The sequence below is a fragment of the Anastrepha ludens genome, chromosome 4, assembly GCF_028408465.1.
Source record: "Anastrepha ludens isolate Willacy chromosome 4, idAnaLude1.1, whole genome shotgun sequence".
Taxonomy (NCBI): Eukaryota; Metazoa; Arthropoda; class Insecta; order Diptera; family Tephritidae; genus Anastrepha; species Anastrepha ludens.
This window is the reverse complement of record NC_071500.1, coordinates 64,936,648-64,959,475: the sequence shown is the minus strand read 5'-3', so window position 1 is coordinate 64,959,475 and position 22,828 is coordinate 64,936,648. Positions and strand designations below refer to the sequence as shown.

The 22,828-nt window shown below is 37.5% G+C and overlaps 3 protein-coding genes across 3 annotated transcripts; 1 reads left to right on the top strand and 2 right to left on the bottom strand.

Moving 5' to 3' along the window:
- Positions 1 to 1,599: 1,599 nt before the first annotated feature.
- On the bottom strand, positions 1,600 to 2,242 carry LOC128861585 (NHP2-like protein 1 homolog). The gene is made up of 2 exons (XM_054099825.1): positions 2,115 to 2,242; positions 1,600 to 2,057 (listed from the first exon to the last, which is right to left on the bottom strand). Exons 1-2 carry the CDS (start codon positions 2,115 to 2,117, stop codon positions 1,677 to 1,679), a joined length of 384 nt encoding a protein of 127 aa, XP_053955800.1. The 5' UTR covers positions 2,118 to 2,242; the 3' UTR covers positions 1,600 to 1,676.
- A 1,886-nt stretch (positions 2,243 to 4,128) lies between these two features.
- Positions 4,129 to 7,685, top strand: LOC128859616 (DNA repair and recombination protein RAD54B-like). Its single transcript, XM_054096563.1, has 3 exons — positions 4,129 to 6,881; positions 6,941 to 7,039; positions 7,322 to 7,685. Exons 1-3 carry the CDS (start codon positions 4,233 to 4,235, stop codon positions 7,388 to 7,390), a joined length of 2,817 nt encoding a protein of 938 aa, XP_053952538.1. The 5' UTR covers positions 4,129 to 4,232; the 3' UTR covers positions 7,391 to 7,685.
- Positions 7,396 to 8,227, bottom strand: LOC128859617 (probable prefoldin subunit 4). The gene is made up of 3 exons (XM_054096564.1): positions 8,060 to 8,227; positions 7,686 to 7,904; positions 7,396 to 7,628 (listed from the first exon to the last, which is right to left on the bottom strand). The coding sequence occupies exons 1-3, from the start codon at positions 8,102 to 8,104 to the stop codon at positions 7,479 to 7,481; spliced, it is 414 nt and encodes a 137-aa protein (XP_053952539.1). The 5' UTR covers positions 8,105 to 8,227; the 3' UTR covers positions 7,396 to 7,478.
- Positions 8,228 to 22,828: the final 14,601 nt, after the last annotated feature.

Below are 22,828 nucleotides of genomic sequence, written 5' to 3'. Positions count from 1 at the left end.
TCTTCGCAGTGAAGAAGCGACAAAGGTTGGCGGGGTAGTCGTTTACCTTGGAGCATAGGCCATCAATGTAATTGCCCGACGCCGTTATCGTGCAGTCGTCGGTGCATGAGACCAGGGAGACTCCCTCTGGTGGCTGGGGGAGTTTTGAGATATAGAAGTTGAAAAACAAGGGTGAAAGGGCACCAACCTGCGGTACACCTTGCTTTATTTTCCTCTGTTTAGATGTTTGGTCTCGAAATATCACCGACGAATGACGACCACTCAGGTAGTTCGCGGTCCACCTCTTCAGCCCTTGGATCTGTCGGCCGGAGGATGCAGAATAAATTGCCGGCTAAAATAGCACGCGCATCTCTTCGGCGAAGCACGACCGTTGAAGGTGATATCCACCTTGTCATTGTACTTCGTCGGGTTCGACAGGGACTTTACGGTAGACCAACTAAACTACCATCGATCAATGCGGTTGGAGGCTTAACTGGAGGCACAATGTAGAAAAGCGGGTAGATAAAGCTTCTGCACTTGCGAAAAGGTGGCCTGCATTAAAGAAGCAGTACAACGTTAGGCAACTAACAAGCGTACAACAAGCAGCCTGCGCAGGAATAACTGGAGCTATGTGATCGTGTTCAGCAGAGGCACTTAATATCACGCTCTACCTGTTACCAATAAACTTACAACTACGGTTAACAGCAATAAATACCGTGTTCAGAATCAAATAAGTTGGTTTTTAGAATGCTAGGATGTTTAGACATAGTGTTATCTTAGACAGCCAAAGGCTTACTAGTAACTCATAAAATTTTACTGCCGCTACCCTATACTTTAGAATAGCTTGTGGGATAATTAAAAACCATCCACAAAACTATCTAAAGTATGTATTTTTTCAAATAGTCAATCAGCCATCTTAGCTCTAAAGTCACCTACAACCAATTCAAAAATTGTCAGGCAATTCCAAGAAGAACTTAATGCTTTAGCGCGGACAACACACATCGCTTTCATCTGGGTGCCTGGCCATGGGAACATAGAAGGAAATGAGAAAGCTGATGAGCTGGCAAGACAAGTGGCATCCTATAACGAATCAGAAGTGGTAGAAATAGGATGCCCCAATGCGTGCCCACATGGATATTTGCAGAATAACTAAACAAACGTTTTCCAATTTCAACAAATCCAGAACTGACGAGTTGTTAAGAAAGCCACGAGCAGCCATTGCCCTTTGCGAGACCATACCAACGATAGATGTAGAAACTGCAATCATAATATGCAAGATTGCTTACAAGCACGAGTCAACGGAATTTCTTCCAAAACCAAATAAGTGCTTTAAGTTTTACTCTCAATGCTCTTTATTGTATTTTTCTGTGATATGCATAATGTATATACTTTTGGACTTATATGTTTAAACCAGGCTCTCTGTTGTTCTGACTTCTTCTAAAAATATCCAAGAATTTACCAAGATCGAATTGTTGATTTTTGGATGTGATCCACTAACAAACTGAAAGTATTCGCAACACGAAAATTAACCGAAATTTCGTATCCTGATCAAGTCTCTAATAAAAAGTGTAAATACTAGCAATAAAACTAACTTTTTCTGTAAGTAAATGAGAAAAATCGTTTAATTTCTATCATTCAAAATACCATGTATGTATGTATTTGTACATCTTAATTGTTGTGATAACGAAAATATCACTTTATACTAGAAGTCTTTCTATTTCATGTTGAATTGATTGGATTTGTGATTTGAGTTGCGAACCATCATTTGTTGTAACAGAGCAAGCAACAATCGGTCTTGATACACCACATGCACGACCTAGTGCCTGCTTGGAACGTACAAACACATAGGGAACATTTTTATCTTCGCATAGCAGTGGTAAATGTAGTAGAATTTCGATGGGTTCTGTATCAGCAGCCATTACAATTATATCGGAAAGACCACGATTTAGTGTCTTAGTGGCTTCGTTAGCTCCTTTGCGAAGTTGATTGTAATTTAATGCCTGTTGCAATAAATTCATGATTTTTGATGTGAGCTGGGCATCAGCGAGCGGGAATGCTTTTGGGCTTACTTCTTCGGTCTGAAAAACATTATTTCCTCGTAAACAATACTAGTCAACAATATATTTATAACTCACCATTTTGCTAATGTTTTTATTAGTTATTTATATATTAATTGGCCAAAAATGCAATGCAACCTCTCGGCTAAGTGCTTCACTGAGGGCAGAAGAGTTGTAAATAAGCAAAATAAATGTGCGTAAATAACAAGTGAGAAATCGCTGAACGTAAAACACGTGTAGGGTTACCATGAATGTTAGAACAACAAAATAGATTTATAATTTTGTATAAATTTGAATAAACAAAATAATATAATATTATTTGACATTTTAAATATTTGCACTTTCATAGTAAATGCATCTCAACAATTAGACCAGTTTCAAATATTCTTGAGAAAAAAGTCCTCGAATTCTTAACTCCCAAGAGGAAGAATTTTGGGACCACGGCAGATCAAAAAACACAATGTACCAAATACAGAAGGTGCTGCCTTTCGAAGGCATTAGCTTTTTTCTTTTTAGCGATTTTGACACCCTATGACGTAAGTAGTTACAAGTTACTTGCGAATAATCAGAGAATGGCTTATGATTTTTATATTAGAAGAAATAATAAATATAAAGTGACACGTGTTAAATTGTCAAAGGAGGAACTATAAGAATACTTCCAACTGAAATTTTTTTTGCTTTTAAAGTGAAACTTCTTAGGCATCGATGGACGAGCGAGAATGGAGAGTAAAATTTTAAGGCCATGATATAACGTAGAGGAAAAGGAGAGAGGGAGCTATGCCTAATATGTATCTTAGATACACTTTAGGCTATTTTTCCTGCGTTTTTCCTTGTGGTTGCTAATTTGCGCTTGTTTGTTGGTGCAAACTTGTAGGAAATATATTTTTGGTGCCTACTTTTTGGCGTTAAATTTTCTTGGTGCCTACTGTTTAGGGCGTTATTTGATCCCAATTTTTTTGGAGTTTTTTTTGGTGACTACTTTCATTCCGGCGTCATTCTCTCTCGGGTCTCTCCCTCTTTCTTTGTCTGCCTTGAAAGTTTCACTTCTGTTATGTGTATTACGCTACACGCAGGAAGGTGACGTCATGGCTGGAAAGTGTGTGTTCGCGTGTATAGTTTCTTGCCTTTGACGGTTTTTAATTATTTTCGTTTACTCATCGCCTTTTTTTTGTTTAGTTTGCAGCACTGACGTCACCGGTTGTGCATAGTGACCGTCGGTGACTTCGGTATTGCAGCTGACGAGGCAAATATGTACTAGGTTATATCGATTCAACAAATACAACAATTTGGTGGGCTATTGTAAAATTTTAACTAATGGAAGATAAAGGAAAAATATAAACTCAATGCCACCTTCAAAATCTGGTACTAAAAGTAATATAATAAGAGATTGCATCTTCCAAAATGGTGTTGCAAACATGTAATATTATTCTGTTTTGTATTGGTAAAGGACCTGACGTCGGACTTGTCAGAACCGCGAAAAATAAAGTAACTCTTTTGGCAAGGCATCACCTATGGCACACAATTCGCTTAGTTTGATGGTGAGGCAGAACCAAGGTGGATTTAATAAGGTGACAGCATTCACCCAGCTGAATTTTTCGCCGTAGGCATGGCTTACGTCAAAATGATATGCTTTGTTTGTATGTATTGGTATGTTTACATTATTATGTTTACATTTGCTTGCTGATTTTGACATGATGCTTGCACCAAACGCAACAACAAATACATGTAGGGTTTTACTTATATGTGTTTGCTGTCACCTGTAATAAATTCGCCTTGGGCAGAACTCCCGAGAAGATACGAGTTGCCAGGTCTGAAATTACAAAAGCTAGAATACACGGTTGCGCCTTTCGAATTCGCTGTGTCGTTAGAGCCCACAAATAAACTTTTTTTGTTTTGTATAGGAAACTGACGTCAAAATGTCAAAATTGCGAAAAATAAAGTAACTGTTTTGGGTAGACGCCTTCTTCCTTGTTGCTGTCGTGATTCTTTGTTGACATTATCATTGAAATTTGGTATTGAAACCGATAAATTACAAAATCAAAGTACATGTACATATTGTTGTTCTACCGAAGTCGCCTTGTATGAATTCGCCTTGCTTCAGATCGTTTGATTTTAATTTTAGATGTAAATAGTTCAAAGTTGGTTCAAAGAATAAATAAATTTAATAATTTCGAAACCAAATTGTGTTGATTTATTATGAGACGGTCATTCGCTCCTTCCGCGCTAAAGGCACGAGAAGTGGAAAAACGTAGAAAGATTGATAATCTGTTTGAAAATGTGGAACATACTGAAGATGAAGTGAGTTCAACCACTTTGAACGAGGAAAGCTGGGGCACATCGAAGATAGGAGCGGGTAAATTTGAAAGGCACAGCTCCAAAGAAAACATTGATGCTTTTAGCTCGAAACTAATTTTTAATGTGGTCTGGCGCGAAATAACTAAAAAAAAGCATAAAACATGGGATGGTGATGGACTACTAGAAGTACAGTTGGATGTTCCACGGGCGGTTCTTAAGGACAGCACCGGGAAATATATAGGTACCAATACAAAGTTAAAACTTGACGAATTGGAAGAAGGTTGCCAGATGGTTGTAGGTGGAAAGGAGATAGAACTATTGGAGCAAATCACTGATAGAAACGAATATTTTGCTTTGCGTAAAAAACAAGCAGAGATTCGCTGGAGCTCTGATGAAGATCAGCAAAGTGGCGGATTGAAAAAGAAAGAAAAAATATCTACATTATATCAGGGGCCATATGCATTCAATTCAAGTAATGATATGAGAGCTGATAATATAGTATCAAAAAAAGGCGAAAATGAAAAATTCGACTATGATGAATTATCTAGAGGAACAGTAGAAGATAAAATACTGTATAATGTCGTTTGGCGAGCTGTGTCAACAAGGAAGAACAAAACATGGGATGGCGACGGTATATTTGAAGTTCATTTAGGTGTTAGCAAAGGTATTCTAAGAGACCAAAACGGGCATGAAATGGGCGCACTAGAAAACATAAATGTAGAAGAATTGAAAATTGGTTTGATATTGCTGATAGCCGATAAGGAAATTGAATTATTAGAAAGTGTGGCTGAAATGGAACTTGACAAATCAAATCTAAAAAAGAAGAACTCTTACATAAGTCGTGGAAAAGGTTGTTCATCAAAAGTGGAAACGAATGCTTTTTACTTACCTTGTCCGCCAGCAGATTATATTATGAAATTGAATCCTACGAATCGACGGATACAACCTGTCGAAGTTTCACACAGACTCGCTCAAAACCTGCGTCCTCATCAACGAGAAGGTGTCTCATTCATTTACAAATGCGTAATGGGCTTCCAAGACCCAATGTATCGGGGTTGCATACTCGCTGATGAAATGGGTTTGGGCAAAACGTTGCAGTGTATTACGTTAGCGCATACCCTTCTGAAAGTTGGCCCTTACGGTGGCGAGCGAGTACTCCAACGCGTACTTGTTGTTACACCAAGTACACTCACGCGGAATTGGGAAAACGAATTGAGGAAATGGCTGAAAAATGAACGAACGTATGCATATGTTGTAGGCGGAAAACAAAAATTGGAATCATATTCACAGCAACTACATATTCCCTTCGTAATTGTTTCGTATGAAAATCTTCTTGGCCACGTTGCAGATTTTTTGCGTTTGAAGTTCGACATGCTAATATGCGACGAAGGTCATCGCCTCAAAAACCAATCGACAAAAATAGTTGCTGCTCTCCGAAAACTTAATATTCCACGCCGAATAATCATTACAGGTACACCAGTGCAAAATGATTTGGGAGAATTCTATGCACTAGCGGATTTTGTAAACCCCGGTATATTTGGCACCAATCAGGAATACCATTCATACTACGAAGTCCCTTTGCAAGAAAGTCAGTCCCCTGATGCTACCACAGAAATTAAGAATTTAGCAGCACAACGAACACAGGAGCTTATGAGAATTTCAGAACGATTTGTGCTTCGCCGCTTACAAAATGTGAATGGACAGTATTTGCCAAAAAAGAATGAATATATATGCTTTGTTCAACCCTCGGAACTTCAGCAGTTTATGTTGAAAAAAGCTCTTCAACTATATACCCAACGGAAGGAAACTATACTAAAAGATTTAACACCACTGCAAACAATTACTATACTAAAGAAAATTTGTAACCATCCCTCCCTGGTTGCACGTACTAAAACACCAAATTTATTATCGCGTAATTTGGAACGTTGTTTGCCAGATTGTTCAGAGATGGGCCCGTTCGACTCAGCGAAATTAGAGCTGGTACAGAATTTTCTTCTCGTTTCAACTGTGCAAAACCGAGAAAAATGCGTTTTGGTTTCAAATCACACAAAAACTCTTAATATGTTGCAAGGTTTATGCGATTTTTTGAACATCAAATGCTTACGTCTAGACGGTTCCACAAGTATTGGTGAAAGAAATTCAAACGTTGACAAATTTAATGGGGATGCTGACGATTCGTTAGTTTTCTTACTCAGTGCAAAAGCTGGTGGTGTGGGTCTGAATTTGATTGGGGCATCGAGATTAATACTTTTTGACCACGACTGGAATCCCGCTACTGACGCTCAAGCGATGTCACGTATATGGCGTGATGGCCAACAAAGGGATGTGCACATTTATCGGCTGGTTACTGCTGGTTGCATCGAAGAAAAAATTTTTCAAAGACAAGTTGCGAAAATATCGCTGGCCGATTGTGTATCACTGAAAGGTAGTAGCGATATTACCATGAAATTTTCAGCGGAAGAGCTGTTGGACTTGTTCAATTTGCAAGAGGATTATTCCGTATGCCAAACGCATGAAAATTTAAATTGCGGATGCGAAGGCGATGGGCAGGTACTTTAAGATTGTAATTGTTAAATTCACAATTTCGTTAATTATTTACTTTTACGTAGAATTCGGTGTTTTTTGACACGGCTCAAACAGTTCGTAAAATAAATGAATTGATGTCCTGGAAGCATTATAAGCCACCATTCAACGTTGAATTCTTGGAGGTAAACATTCTAAAAAATGTTCTGTATATATTGTTACCAAAGTTTCAAAAATGTTTACTAGATCCTAACTTTTTTGAAACTATCTTTGAACAGAACAACAGTTTTGAGCCGCCATTTTTATTATAAATTTCAATTCAACTATATTGTTAGCTTTCTCTTAATATTTTTGGGATGTGTTTTAGTAAAGGCTACAAGAAATTCTAAAAACGTTTTCGAAAAAAATGTTGGCTCTGACGTTGTGCAATTCTGATTCTTACAAAATTCATATTTTTTTCTTTTTAGACGGCATGCCTGGGCAAAGCTACCGATAATCTCATGTATATTTTCGCCAATCAGACTGACTTTAATTAAATAAGTTAATATTTAATACGAAATTTTAATAATGTTACTAATTTATGATGAACATGAAGTTAACATTAGTTTAACAGAAAAGCGGGATTTAATCTTCGCTCTCTAACGATATATTGCTACCGAATCGTTGATATAAATGCGATTTTAGCTCATTCATTTCAGCTTTAATTTCATTTGCTTTCACTTCAATTGCTGCAATTTCTTTCAATGTATCTTCTTTAACTGTAGCCAAAAGTTCCTGTTCGGGGAAGGTGTTTAATGTTATCTCAATATACGGAAGGATTTACACTCGTACCTGTGTTTTCGTTAATTTGTGTGTCAGGAAAACTTCACCAAACAAGAATGGTATTTCCTCGTCTTCGTCGAAAAGCTCTATCTCGTCGAGTGCTTCTTCGACACTCTTCAAATCATTTTTCTTCATGTCTAACTCCATTTTTAGGTCATCCATACGAGCATTATGCTTTGCGAACCGATTTATTTTTTGTTGATCTTCAAACGAGATGTGTACATCATCCTGCAAAATAAGATTTTACAAATTTCCTTAAACATTTTTGGGCTGAATGCGAGTATCCGCAGATGGATATGCGTTGTTGTTGTTGGAGCACCGGTGAGGTTAGTTTTTCTTTGTACAGATCTGCATTAAAAATCAGTGCCTTTATTAAAACTTACCGCTTGGAACACTTTGTTATTGCCTGCTGAAACTTTTGCTGCCATTTTTTAGTCAGATTATCGTTTAACGTAAGACTTTAGTTTAATTATTGTAGCACCTGTGGTAATAAACAATGCAGACAATTTAGCTAGAATATGAAATGTTTTTAGGCGTGTTTAGTGCGCATATGTTAAATTGTCAGTGCTGGATCGATTGTGAATGGCTCAAAGTAAATTAGAATTACTTGGGGTTTACACAACCAATGTGAAGGTAATGAGAGTACGTATTGCTGTAAAAATAGAAAACAATCTTTTGTGAAACGTAGAGGGTTCAGACAATTAGAAAGAAATTCACTTTTACGCAACCTGTGTTAATGTAGCCGTGGGTTATAGCGCAATTTTCGTGTCATTAATTAAATAACAGCGCCATCTGCGGTGTCTACGCACAAACCCAGCGCAATAGTGTAGTCAATTTATTTAAATCGGTGAAACGCCTCGTCTCATAACAACTTAAAGTCCAAGAGGAAGCAGCTACGCAAGCACTCATGCTACACATGAAAGTAAATTTCAAATTGGGCAACCTCACCGGTCACCTAAATATCCTAAACAAAATCAAAAACACCATAAGCATGGCTCAAGTTTCAGACCACATTGACCCAACCCTCTGTTTCACAAAAGGATACTCAGTTACCTTTCCAGAGAGGATAGAGTGGAAAACAAACCCGAAATGGATGAATGATGATTCACAAAAATGGTACACTGATGGATCAAAAACACCTTACGGTGTAGGAGCAGGTGTAGTGGGGCCCAGAATCCACAAATCATACACTCTCACCAGGGACACCACTATCTTCCAAGCGGAACTATACGCAATAATGGAAGCAGTAAACATCATGCAACGCAGAAACCACAAGAGAGTAAGAATTAAAATACTCTCGGACAGCCAATCAGTCCTAAAAGCTCTAGATAGCTATACATACAACTCAAAAACCCTCTTAGAATGCCACAAGGCTCTCAATAATCTGGCATCCAAAAACAATGTTTCATTAATTTGGGTACCGGGACATGAGGGATATGACGGCAACGAAAAGGCAGACGTTCAAGCCAAAAAAGGGGCAGATGAAAACTTCATCGGACCTAGTCCTATGTTCGGATTCAACAAAAACAACCTAAAACAAAAAATAAAATACTGGGCCAAAACTCTATTAAATCAGCATTGGAACAATGTAGAGGGTCTTAGACACTCCAAAAAGTTCCTAAGTTTCAACGCTAAAAGAGCCAACATGGCCCTCACGTTAAACAAAAAAAGCATTCGCACTCTCACAGGCGCCCTCACGGGTCACTTCACCTGCAACAAACACTTACATAAATTAGGCATAACTAACACCAGCACCTGCAGATTCTGCTGCGAAGATGAGGAGTCTATGGAACATCTCATTATCGAATGTCCGGGGTTGACGCATAGAAGAAAAAGGTTTTTAAACAAGTTCATGCTTACAGATGAAGACCTACAATCACTCCCTCAGAAGGAGCTGGTACAATTCATAAGCATACTTAACAGTCAATAGACAGCATAGGGTGCACAATAGATCAATGTGGTCGCAGTGCTAAAGGGCTACTCCTTAACCCTCTACAACCATTAACCATTAACCAACAACTTAAAGTAGCTATGGGTATTAGCGCAATTTTTGTGGGGTAAAGGTATATATATTTGGGAATTCGTAAATTACAACGAAACGTCGCCAGTTTTTCCATTTACGTCAAATCATTTCCCAAATTTACTCACTTTAAAAAATCTTACACAGTGTTAAATACAATGAGAGAGTTGTGAATGCATTTCTATTATATATATATGTACGCATATGTATGTAATTGGCGCTTATCCCCTTTTTGGGTGTTTGTCTGAGCTCCTCCACCTATTTATGGTCTTGATGTCGTTCCACTAATGGAGGCACCTGCAGTTTTAAGCCGACTCCGAACGCCAGAAATTTTTTATGAGGAGCTTTTTCATGACAAATACACTCGGAGTTTTGCCATTGCCTGCCGAGAGGCGACTGTTATTAGAAAAACACTGTTCAAGATTCGAACCTACGCACCAACCCATTCGGCTACGACGGCCGTCGGATTGTTTTTCTATTCTATTCTTTGCAAAACTCTCCTGGGTAAACGCCATATTTTGGTAGAGGCATGCTGGCGCAACCTTGTCCAAATCAATAAAGGCTCTCATGATCTGTAAACGTCTGGCAGCAAAATCTTGAGGCTGTAGCCCAAGAGTCCTGAGATGGATGTGTGTTACAACATGATAATAAGACCAATGAAAATAGATGTATGTATGGAGCGGTCGCTTTGGCATCGAGAGCCACTCTTTCGACAGTGCGGGCAGCGCTAACTAAGCTTCAGCGTTTAGAATGCGTGTGCATTACCGGGGCGATGCGGATCTGCCCTACAGCTGCGATAGAGGTGATACTTAAGCTGAGGCCGTTTCATATAGTTATTCAGTAATCAGCCAAGTGTACCCTGCCGAATATGACCAGCAAAGGCTCCGGGAGAGGAAAAGTGATGCCATCTAAAACATGGTATTGCTGAGGTTTCATTTCCTACTTACCCAGCTACTCAGAGATGATATAACTAAAGTCATCAAATTTGAAAAGAAGTTTGGAATCGTACAATCGTATCCGGCTCGTATGAGTCCCAGGACACAGGAACGAAGTAGCGGACGTATTGGCTAGAGAGGCTGTGGCCTCGTTATCAATAGGACCCGAGTGCTTCGTTGCTATGGGACAACACATTGTTAACGAGAAGCTTAGGAGTGAAGAGCTAAGGCTAAGAGCGGTTAGCTGATACTAAACTATGAGGTTACACCAGGCAAAGTTCTTACTGAAAGGGGTAAAATCAAAACAGGTTTAGGAAACTCATAACCCTGCTCTAAGGATAAACTGATAATGCTAACGGGCATTCTCACAGGTCATTGCAGATTGCGCAGTCATCTGCACATTATTGGGGCATGGTTCACTGATTCTTGTCGTTACTGCGACCAGTCCGCGGAGACTCCAATACACTTTCTCTTGAATGTGGCGCTATTAGCGCGGAGAAGGCTGAGACATCTCGGCCAATTGCAGCCAGAGTAGAGGGTTCAAAAGAACTTTTTTATCGACTGGAAACGATGACAAAGTATTCATCCAAATCCCAATCAATCCAATAACTATGTTGCGATGAGGAATTTTAGAAAGGCCAAATTAAATATACAGTTCTTATATACTTTAGTGAAAATCATAAGGTTACCATAAGCTGGGACCCGGTGTATTGAAACATTGAAGGTAACAAAAAAGCAGATGAATTGGCGAGAGAGGGATCTGGTATGAATAACGTTCTTGCAGAATCAATATTCATATCACTGGATGCAATCAAGAATACAATTTCCTCAAAATATGATGATAGATGGAGAGACCAGAAGACTTGCAAAATTAGCAAAACGTTATGGCCCACTTACAACCGCAAATACACCTCAATATTGATAGACATGAAACGACGGGACGCCTGGAGACTCATGGCAGACACAACTGGCTTTTGGTCTGTTGGTGAACAAGCAGCCAAAATGGGTATCTCTCACAACACACTGTGAATGTCCTGACTTATGGAAGGAGAGATTTCAACTCTGGCTGTCTAGCTTAGACGTCCACAACCTAATAAGGTTATTAAACCCCACAGACTGGATGTAGTAATGTGTAAATAACCGTTAAACAATTTTGGTAGCGAGGATGTGGCAACAAAATGGTGCAGAAGCGCTAGTTGGGTTCTGGATGAATCACCACTTTAACCAACCAACCGAACACAGAACCTGTTTGTTTTTATCTAAAATGATTCCACACTACAAAATTTATGAACAAGTAAAAATAAAATTGAATGAAAGTGTAAACCTAAATTTAGTGCATGACACCCATGGATAATTAATTCATTATTTCTCCAAAGTTTTAACCCTTTCCGGCCAAAATTGCCTTTCATAAAGATGCAAATTTTTCCCTTTACAGACATTTGTTGTACACCATCTTGTTTTATAATTAAATTACTTTGAAAAGGCAAGTGTAGATAGAATTTTTATATTTTCCACCTTTTTCAAAAATAAGCTCTTACATGCGAGGGGTTTCTTACATGCAATCACTGTCACTTGCTCTACAGCGTAATTAAAAAACAAAATAAAAATAAAAAAAATAAATAATTGGCGCGTACACTTCTGTTAGGTGTTTGGCCGAGCTCCTCCTCCTATTTGTGGTGTGCGTCTTGATGTTGTTCCACAAATGGAGGGACCTACAGTTTCAAGCCGACTCCGAACGGCAGATATTTTTATGAGGAGCTTTTTCATGGCAGAAATACACTCGGAGGTTTGCCATTGTCTGCCGAGGGGCGACCGCTATTAGAAAAATATTTTCTATTAATTTTGCTTTCACCGAGATTCGAACCAACGTTCTCTCTGTGAACTCCGAATGGTAATTACGCACCAACCCATTCGGCTACTTTTTGCAAATAGAGATTCGCAAAAGCATGCAGCACTTTTTCATTACCAAATTTATACAGGGGCTGCAAAATATCTTTGTTTATTATGACATTGTGCGGTTCTTATTATTAAGTAGAATTGGCCCCTGTAGGTGGCCTAATGGTGTCCAGATTTGAACATTTTTTCTTACAGCGGTCGCTTCTCGGCAGTCATCGGCCAATTCGTGTGTATTTCTGCCATGAAAAAGCTCATCATAAAAAACCATCTGCCGTTCGGAGGTGGTATAAAAACTGTAGGAAAAACATCAAGACGCACAACACAAATGGCATTTAAAAAGATGTAAGCGCGAACTATATATGTATATGCACATATAAGGTGGCGCAAACTTAATCACCCCAGCGGAAGATTTACATATAATATAATATTCGCAAATGGAGTTGTACGTCAGTCATATTCGACACTTATGAACTAGACAGCTGTAGTATGCAAACAAGATTCACAAGAAATAATTGTTTTATTTGGAGTGCGTAAAGCCCAAACTTACTAGAAATAATTTTTTTTATTTGGAGTGCGTAAAGATCAAAATAAAGATTCACTAGAAATAATGTTTTTTATTTAGTAAAAAAAAGAATCAAAAACAAAATTGGATGAATAATAGAAATTATGAAGCTAAAGTTATGCAATTTTAAATGTACAATATATTGTAAAAATTTCCGGAAAGGGTTAAACATAAAAACAAGGCGAATCTACATGTAAATACCTATACTTAAATATGTATTGATAAACGTAAACAAGATGCAAATACATACATACATGCACGTATATGTGTATCTACATGATTTTACGAACAACCACATGTAATTAAACGAAATCACTGTTGATCGCTTTAAAATATATGCCCACACACACATCCGTACAACCTACACAAATGTATATTTAATTAAGTGTTAAAAGCCTAACAGTTGTACTTAATGCTATATACGCCAAAATAATAACACAGCTACGCAAATTTAGAATTTGTATCTGCCACAGGGTAGATATGACACACATACTTATTGCTGAATTGGGTCATCCTGCCAGCGTATTTCGCGATCAAGGTTATTGAGTTCCTCTGTAGAACTCCGGATCATCGTTGGAGTAGCCTGGAGCACTGTTTTGGTGCTCACACTCTCACATACAAACTAGTGAGAGCCCCATGCAAATGAATTCTCACCTCCGTTCCATTCCGTAGTATTGTAGATCGTTGACGTGGGATTTTGGATTGTTTCCGAAGAAACATGTCAGCTGATAGCTCTCTCACCACAAACAGTACATTGCAAAATAAACTTAGAAAAATTTTAATTTTTATTAAAATAAGTAAAGAATAATGTTGAATAATGTTAATTATAGATAAATGAACTATTTGCATTTGTTGGATTTGCCTTTGGTTTATTAAACATTGAAAAATTGTAACTGTAAACGCGGATGTGTGTAAAAGTGTGTATGCAAAAATATCAATGGCGACATTACGTAATATCACGAAACACAAAAACACACAAACCGATGTGTTTGCTGCTTTCTACGAGCGCAAGTGTTGCTCAATTTTGTGTATCCTACGGGCAACGGAAAGAGACTAGGATACGTTGGTGAGTGTGAGCACCATTTGCGAGTAAACGATTACACATCATTGCTTTCTACTTACATACATATACTCTCTGTTTATAAACATTTTATTTTGGATATTCCCTTTTATAGTTGAATTTGATACTCTATTAAATTGAGTAATGAAAAGCTTCATTTAACTTTCCAAATGAGCAAGGAGGTAGGGCCTCTAGAATGGTTTAGAATACGTTTCCACCAAAGAAAAACCCTGGGTTCGCAGGTCTTGGGTTTGAGAGAATTGGCGACTTTGAGGTTAAACCTGGTGGAGGGTATCTATTCTGAGCAACCACGACTTATTTGTGTTCTTGGATCTGACAGGGAAATTGCACGTTTTGCAGGCTTGTACAATAGCGATTGCAGCGGATGCACCAACAGACCAACGGTGAAACCTTCAAGCTATCCGAGAGGAAACTGCGACTACTTTAAATCCCCGAGCCTTTTTAGCAATCGAAAAGCCCCCAGGTAGAAGTTTGTTTGCAGATTAGGAGCGGCCTTTACGACAGAATGGCCAGTCGGCAATGAGTTGCCTATTTACTGAAACACAACACAACCCTTTGGTTGAAATGAAATGAAAATGAACTTTGGAATGAAATTAAGGACATGAGTTGGAACTTGGAACATCAGTACGTTTTTTGGAACCTAGAAACTAGCTGAATTACGCAAGAAATTATCGAACTATAAATTACATGTCCTTGGCTTATCGGAGGCTAGATAGGCTAACTTTGTTGAACTCAGAATAACCGACAGCTTCACACTCCTCTACTCAGGCCAAAATAGTAATGAGCCGCGGACAAATGGGATCGAGTTTTTCCTGCCAAGCAGTGCATCTCCGATGGTACAAAAGCTAAATTTCGCTCCGGAGCTAGAAATATAACTTGTATTCAATATTATCCACCAACAGAATTAGCTGAGACATTAATTAAAGAAGATTTTTACAACATGATTCACATGTACCAAGAACTGTCCGGCGTTTGTGTTTTGAATCTAGTAGCGAGAAGTTTTGAGTGTCTCACTGACTTTGGGGCAGTTATTCTGAGGGCGAAGTACTCAAGTACTTTCAAGTAGTAGATTTCCTGCAAAAGTAAGAGACATCTAAACTAAAAAAGCTTCTCGAAGGACAGGCTGTGTCACAAAGATGAGAAACGTGGTTTTTTGATGCCGAACACATAACGAGTAATATTATTAAACTAAACGTTTACACGAATAACCACAATTTAGAAAGACTTCACAATCAGCTACTAGCGATGGCATAACATAATGTTTTACCAATTAAGACTCGAATGCGTAGAGGAGTAAAGGTTGCGAAGTCCAGACCGCGCGAAGCATTCCGTACATCATAACAGCACTTAAAGCCAAAAAGGCGCCCGGCATTGATAACATCGCATTAGAACTAGTAAAGACGGACTCTGCTATTAGTGCTGAACTCGTAAAAGCCATCATTGATCGGTGCTGATTAGACGGCACCTTCCAGACGAACTTAAAGAAGATGTTAATAATTAAAATTCCAAACATTTTTCACACCGCACTAATTGGAGAGGAATTACACTTATACGCAGCGCTAATAAAATCATTCCTCACATTATAAATAAACGAATCCACGAAGCTTACCCTACATCAATATTTCGGGACCGGGCTTCAGACCGCACCGAAGTGTTGACAACGTAAACAGCCATCGGATAATAGTGTAGCATAGCGTGGGATTTCGGTCAACTCTATATTTAATATTTACTGATTACTGATTTACTTATTTTGGTCGGGGAACAAGAAGCCAAAATCGGCATTTCTCACAACACACACTGTCATAGTTGTAAACACGCAGAGAAAAAGGAAACGATTTTCTATTGCCTCTGTGAATGCCCTGCCTTATGGAAGGAGAGAATGTCATCCCTGGGCAAACCACTTTCGAGAGTCTCGAGCAACCGTCTAGTTTGACAGTTCTGGATTTGGATTAAGGATGAATCACAACTTTAACCAACCAACTTTAACCTGACGTTATTTGGACCGCATCCGGTGTAAAGGCATACCCGGAAATATTATTGACCTCAAAAGAAACTAATATACATAAAGACGCGCGCTGTCGAAATATATGTGCAAAGGGAATTAAGCGATCCAATATGCGTAAAATATGGAGTAAAACAAGGCTGCCCACTCTCTCCGACTCTCTTTAACACTGTCCTTGACATTGTCTTAGCTCAGGTTCTAGTTAATCAAAGAGGTATCACATGGCGTCTTTGTGGATCCTTAAACGATCTCGATTACGCCGACGACATTTGCATCCTTGTGCACAGCTACGAAGACATGGTACAAAAACTCAAATCAATATCGAGGCTGCCATCCAAAGTGGAACTCAATATCAACGTCTCCAAAACTAACGCCATACAAACAATACCCGCACATTCCTACTAAGCTCAACATCTATTGAGGAAGTACAAAGTTTCTGCTACTTAGGATGTATTATTTTGACCTCTGGTGGGCGTGTCGAAGAGGGTAATTGAAAAATATCTGGATAGATTTACGAGTTTTGATGTGGCCCTATATTTCACTATGGAGTAAAAGGAATAAATATGCATATATGTAAATACGTATGTATTTATATATAAATTTTAAACGCTGCCAGTCAATCAAATAAAGGGTGGTCAGATTGAAGGTACTTTTTCCAATAGGGTTTGTTTTTACAGATCTCGCGTGACTACTGTGGAAGTAAATACATAATTTTTTTAGTATTTATTGGCATTTCATCATGGAACAACTTATGTACGTCTCAGCAACGTTTAAAAACCGTAAAATTGTATTAGGAAAATCGACTATCTGTGGAAAATGTTTATCGCGCGCTCAGGCCAAGTTATGGTGTTCAGCGATGAGGCTCATTTTTGGCTTAATGGCTACATTAATAAGCAAGATTGCCGTATTTTGGCCGAGGAGCAATTCAAAACTATTCAAGAGCAGCCATTACATCCATTGAAAATAATCGCTTTGTGCGGCCTTTGGCCTGAAGGAATCATCGGCAGCTGACGCCAATATAATATATAATGGTGAACGCTATTGCGGCATGATAAACGACTTTTTGTCGTTGGGAATTGAAACTCATGATCTCCCCAATATTTAGTTCCCTCATGATGACGCTACTAGCCATTCAGCTCGTGAAACAATGGATTTATTGCGCCGTCGTTTCGGTGAGCAATTTATCTCTCATCTCGGGCCAGTGGATTAGCCTTCGAGAGCGTGTGATTTCAGACCTTTGGACGTTTATTTGTGGGGATATGTGAATTCTAAATGCTTTGTGGATAAATTAGCTTCAATTGAGGCACTGAAAGGCAACATTACTAAAGTTATTCACGAGATACTGACCGAAGTCCTCCAGCGAGCCATTCAAAATTGGTGTTTACGTATGGCCGAATTACGGCGCAGTTGCGGCCAACATTTGAAAGGGATTACCGCACGAATGGTTCTACAGAAAAATAATAAAGATTTCCCAATTCATTTGAAATTTCTTTGTTTTATTTCAATTTAAAATCCGATACTTCTAAATTGACCACCCTTTATATGCTCAAATGCAATGATTTAGAAATTTTTCTTGCCACCTTGTGTCACTCTAATTTACATCATACATGTCTTGAATTGTTAATGAATAGAATATCATGAAATGTTAACAGATGCCTTTCTAAGGTCAGTACTAACTGAAGAAGAGGTGAATGCAATAAACTAGCACTAGTGCAATGATACTAACTATGTGGTAGGTCCGGAACTTTTCAGCCCACTTGCTATATGGTATTATTTGCATCTGCCCAGCGTATAAGAACATGAGTTTAATCACACTTGGCACATACACATATGTATATAAAGTCATTAAGGTATTAAGGGGAAGTAATTATTTAGCGCTGTGCTAATTTTTAGTAGCTGTTTTAATAGAGATAGCTAGTAATTTATGAATTTTTTGTTACTCAATGTATTGAGCTGAACATTTTTTATTTACTATCCATACATGTGAAAGTTGCACGTTACTCTTTCTTATATTTATTTATAAAAGCATGAAATGCGTTTTTTGAATACCTTCTTTGTAATTTATTGTAAATATAATATATCAAATAAGTAGCATTTTACTACTACTTCGCCTACTAAATAAAAAAATTTGTTTGATTCCAAAAAGTAACAGTCAGCCCAAATGAAATTTTGCGCGCGTATATAAGGTTCGGTTCGCACCGAATTTAACACTTCCTTGCTTGTTCTTTGGTATTATTTTCACCTCTGGCACTAATTTTAAACAATTCTAATGTATGTATAAGCACGTGTATGCAGGTGCTTTGAATTTTGCGAAAGCGTGGGTGATGCTCTAAATTAATTCAAAATAATGCGCATATACAGGATTCCCCGTAAGATCAGAGTTCATTTCTTATATTCGTAGCAGCTGCATGAAGAAAGGGCTGAGATGGTTATGGAAAGGAACGCGTATGCTGAATTATTTATACACGCATACATCTGAATATCTGCATGCATATATGTATGTATGTATGTATGTACATATTTATATTTACATAGGTAGTACACGTAGGTGCAAGTTGTTGCGCAGCATCGATGACGTTATCATCTATGTTCTTATAGTCTGTGATTATATTTATTGATTGCGTGCTCACCTCAATTTTGTTTGCATTTTCATTGAGAAAAAATTTTTGACTGACGTCATTAACGCTATTAAAATAATTTTTCGCGATTGTCTGACGTCGATAGCATTTGGGTGTGTGTTGTTTATGTGCGAACCGTGGTTTTGCATTTTCAGCAAAGTCATAAAATTTTAGCACTTATATTTTCGATTTTCGATTTTCAATTTTCAATCTATTGTTTTGACCATTTCTTATAGAAATCTATTTCTTTACATTGTTTTGTTGTTTTTTTGTTTAAATGAGATTGAATGCTAAATTTAGTTTTCCACGTCGGCGGTTCTCTGCATTAATACACGCAATAAATATAAACATACACATACAGGTACATATGTATGCAGGGATATGAACTCATACATACATATATGTGTTTTTTACGAAACGAGTGATTCCGCGTAGCACTCTCTGTCAGTAAGAAACCTAATTAAAATTAAAAAAAAAATATTTTAATGTACAAGTATAAGTACATATACTATATAACAATTGTTCATAATGTGAAAAGTGCTTCAACAGCAGTATGTTTCGCCTTGAGCATTTGACTTTTTAAAGATACTTTTTACGATATGCTAAGCGAATTGAAAAAAAAATGCGTTTCTTAGGGAACAGCAAGGTCAAGAATACAAGGAATATACTGACCATCTCTTTACTTCATTTGAGCATCAAAGTGTAGTTTGTGCATTCACACCCTGGCTTTCGTCATTCTTTCGTGTTAATCTCAGCGCCGTATCATATGAACATAGCGAGAGGTTTTACCAAGAAACCGAACTAGTTGTTTAAAAGAAAAACGGAGGAAATACAACTTTCGATATATCTACGAAACTTATGCGGAAAAGAAGACCCACCTACACACCGACGACAATATAAATATTCTAGAACTTACCAAGAATACATACAAATGTTAATGCTCTATAGAAACCACATCTAAATCCTTTATAGTTTACAATTAATATACATATATCAAAATTGTATACCTCTTTACTATCGACTTAATAATTATAATTTTACGTACTCATTATTACATTTTAAATGTAGTTTAATTAAAAATTTAGCTAAAGAAAATCCTGAAAGTGGCGTGAGGTAAATCTCATTGAATGAAGTTGATTGAAAATCGTTTTGTTATCGCATTTTTTCCACCAATTTACGACTGGTTGGCGTCCGTTCTGCTTCCAAAGGGATTTGAGACGTTCTTCATCGAATTCAGAAGGCCTTCCGCTTGCTGTAGACTCGCCTAGGTGTCCTGTGCTGCTTCGGCAATTTTTTAACCTCGACGAAAAGCCAAGAAGAGCAGGAGACGAAAATGTTGAATTTTGCCTCCTGGGTATTCCTTGGGTATATGTACATATGTAATAAATACAAGTTTCGACGTTGAGTATTATTGGCTTTACCGTGCATGCGTTCTTTGAAATCGGCTGTCTCCCTAGCTTTGAACTTTGGTATACAGCTTGTGAAAGAATAATGTCAAGGTAGCATAAGTAGTAGTTTTGTATGTAAAAAATGATACCAAAATCAAAGAATACTCGTACATAGAAAATACAAATAAAAATATATCTTTCTCTTAAGTTAGTTTGCCGCTGCGCAAGCAAAGTCGGAAACTTTTATATCATCCTTTGTTCACTAGCTCTTAGGCAGCTATGTCAATAGCAGTTCTTATTGCAATAATTTGGTCTTAATTGACCTTCCAATTTGGAGTGAATCTGTTGGTCCAGTCCTCTTTTGAAATCGTCGCAGCTGGCGCTGCACATAGGAGAAAATATTATTTGAATGAAAGTGGGGTGAGTGTTCCCTTGCTTAACTCGCCACAACGCAAACAAAAATATAAGCACAAACATCATTGACCAGAGAAGTTTGTTATCAATGCTGGCATCTTGAAAATCAAAGCAATTTGGTTGGTTAAAAGTCAGACCCACAAATGAAGAAAACAACTCGAAAGTACTGATGATGATTGGTCTGTATAATTAGTATCTACAAGATACATACAAGAAAATATGTACTGAATTGTTATATGTCCGCGAAAATTTCATTTCACCTGTTCTCCATTTGCAATTAATAACAATCGTGAAGACTTTGCTATTACAATTGAGGGTACTTCGAGATTGTGACTCTATCTTACTATGATATATTACTCAATATACATACATAGAATAATTAAGTGAACAAAATTATTATGCATTTGCGCATAAGTGTGTGTGGGTATTTTTATTTTTATTTTAATTTTTTTATTATTTTTAATTTATTATTTTTAGTTTAATACAACTTAAACTTTTCTGAACCTGTACCATCGTACCGTTGTCGATGTTTATTGATTGACTTAAAACCTATTGATAGCAGACGATCTATTCTATCGTGCTCATTTATTATTCGTATTATTTCTGGATCTATTGATTGTCCTTCCCTTTTAAGTAAAACTCAATTTAATATTCCCAATATGACGCTCCGACAGTACGAAACCTTTAAAATTGGCTTCTCGAGAACCAACTACGGGGTGAATGCTCCGATTCCTAGGGCATGTGCAGATTTATATATGTTTTTCAATTCTTCTGGTGCTGATTTTACATGGCCGTATGACATCTTAGTCAACCATCTTAAAGGTAAATCGTTTTTTTCTTAGTAACTACTAAACTATTGTTCATTAGCTTAACATAGTCTGTAAGACTGTATCCATTCAAAGACAAATAAATAAATGAATAAACAAACAGAGACCATTTTTTTGTGAATGGGAGATCAAGAACCAAAGCTTTGAGGACTTGTTAAGTCGAAAACTGCGTCCGTTTTATTGAAGCATTTCAGTTATAAAACGCTTTGCTAAAGTGAACACCTCAAAATCTTGCAGATACGTTACAAAAAATTCTGCAATGAATCCTAGGACAGTCGACTGTGCCGCTGATTTGCGCGGCAAAAGTAAACTTAAAATCAAAAAACATAGCGAGATCTCTAACTTCTTTAATTTTAGAATTTTGTTTGTTAGAAACTTAAGTGGCACACGTTTTAATCATTCCTTGTTTTGCTTGAAGCCCTGATCACCGCAATTCCGTTGCTTCGTATGCACAGTCTGCCCAATTGAAGAGTGAGTGTCATAGCTTAGAATTAGATTCTAACAAATTGTATTATATGAGCATATAATATTTATTATATGCAATATATGTATTCAATAAAATATATTCCTTCACTTCTTAAAGACATACTTTGGGTTAATTTCTGCACCTTGCCTTGATAATTGTTTCACCGTCCATATTTCTTTTCTTTTTAGTTTTTATTTAACTATGGCCCCAACATTTTCAATAGGTTTCACACCTTCGGTTTTGTTGCTAGTCTTTTTGTAAAATCTAAGGTTGATTAGTTCTTCCAAACATCTTCGCGGCGGACGGTAATAATGATTTTCGGTAAATTTTATTTATCAAAACTGCATTGGAATTGGCGGTAAACACAAAAATGCGGCCGAATCTTTTTCGGAGAAATTCGTATTCTTGTTGTTTATCAGCAGTACACTAGAACCGATATATGCAAATATTCGCTCGAAAGGGAGATTTATGCGTGAATATTACCTTTACCCAATTCCGTTCTGAATTTGCCTGAACCCATGCAAGTCTATTTTAAACGAGTGACAATGACGGTAGCGGTTTTTAATGTGCTCCGAAATTTGAGGTCTTCTGCAGCTAAACGTCCTTGAATCGTGTCTGTGGATACATTACACCAATTTTGCAGATACGGAACGCGGAACTCATTTTGTAACAACAAAGTACGCCTTCTGAATTTCTCACAAAACTAATAAATTGCACAACGCGTATTGCGAAAAGCGTACGCCTTTTTAGAAGCATTTGCTTTTGTTTTAAAACGGAACTCTAAGTTTGAGTTTTGCAGGACACGTTTCTATTAGACGACTGTATGTTCGAAAATATCATATTATATTTGCTTTTTTCGTTGAGAAATCAATCTGAAAGTTTCACAAATACGCCTCTTATATTATTCGATTCGATCCAATGTAGCAACCAGTCGCTTGAATTC

Excerpts from the sequence above, each read along its gene's own strand:
- LOC128859617 (XM_054096564.1), bottom strand. The coding sequence starts at position 8,104 with ATGGCAGCAAAAGTTTCAGCAGGCAATAACAAAGTGTTCCAAGCG. Across the intron at positions 7,905-8,059 it reads ATAACAAAGTGTTCCAAGCG|GATGATGTACACATCTCGTT; the intron begins GTAAGTTTTAAT and ends CTTATTTTGCAG. Across the intron at positions 7,629-7,685 it reads ACAAATTAACGAAAACACAG|GAACTTTTGGCTACAGTTAA; the intron begins GTACGAGTGTAA and ends TTCCCCGAACAG.
- LOC128859616 (XM_054096563.1), top strand. The coding sequence starts at position 4,233 with ATGAGACGGTCATTCGCTCCTTCCGCGCTAAAGGCACGAGAAGTGGAA. Across the intron at positions 6,882-6,940 it reads GATGCGAAGGCGATGGGCAG|AATTCGGTGTTTTTTGACAC; the intron begins GTACTTTAAGAT and ends ACTTTTACGTAG. Across the intron at positions 7,040-7,321 it reads TCAACGTTGAATTCTTGGAG|ACGGCATGCCTGGGCAAAGC; the intron begins GTAAACATTCTA and ends TTTTCTTTTTAG.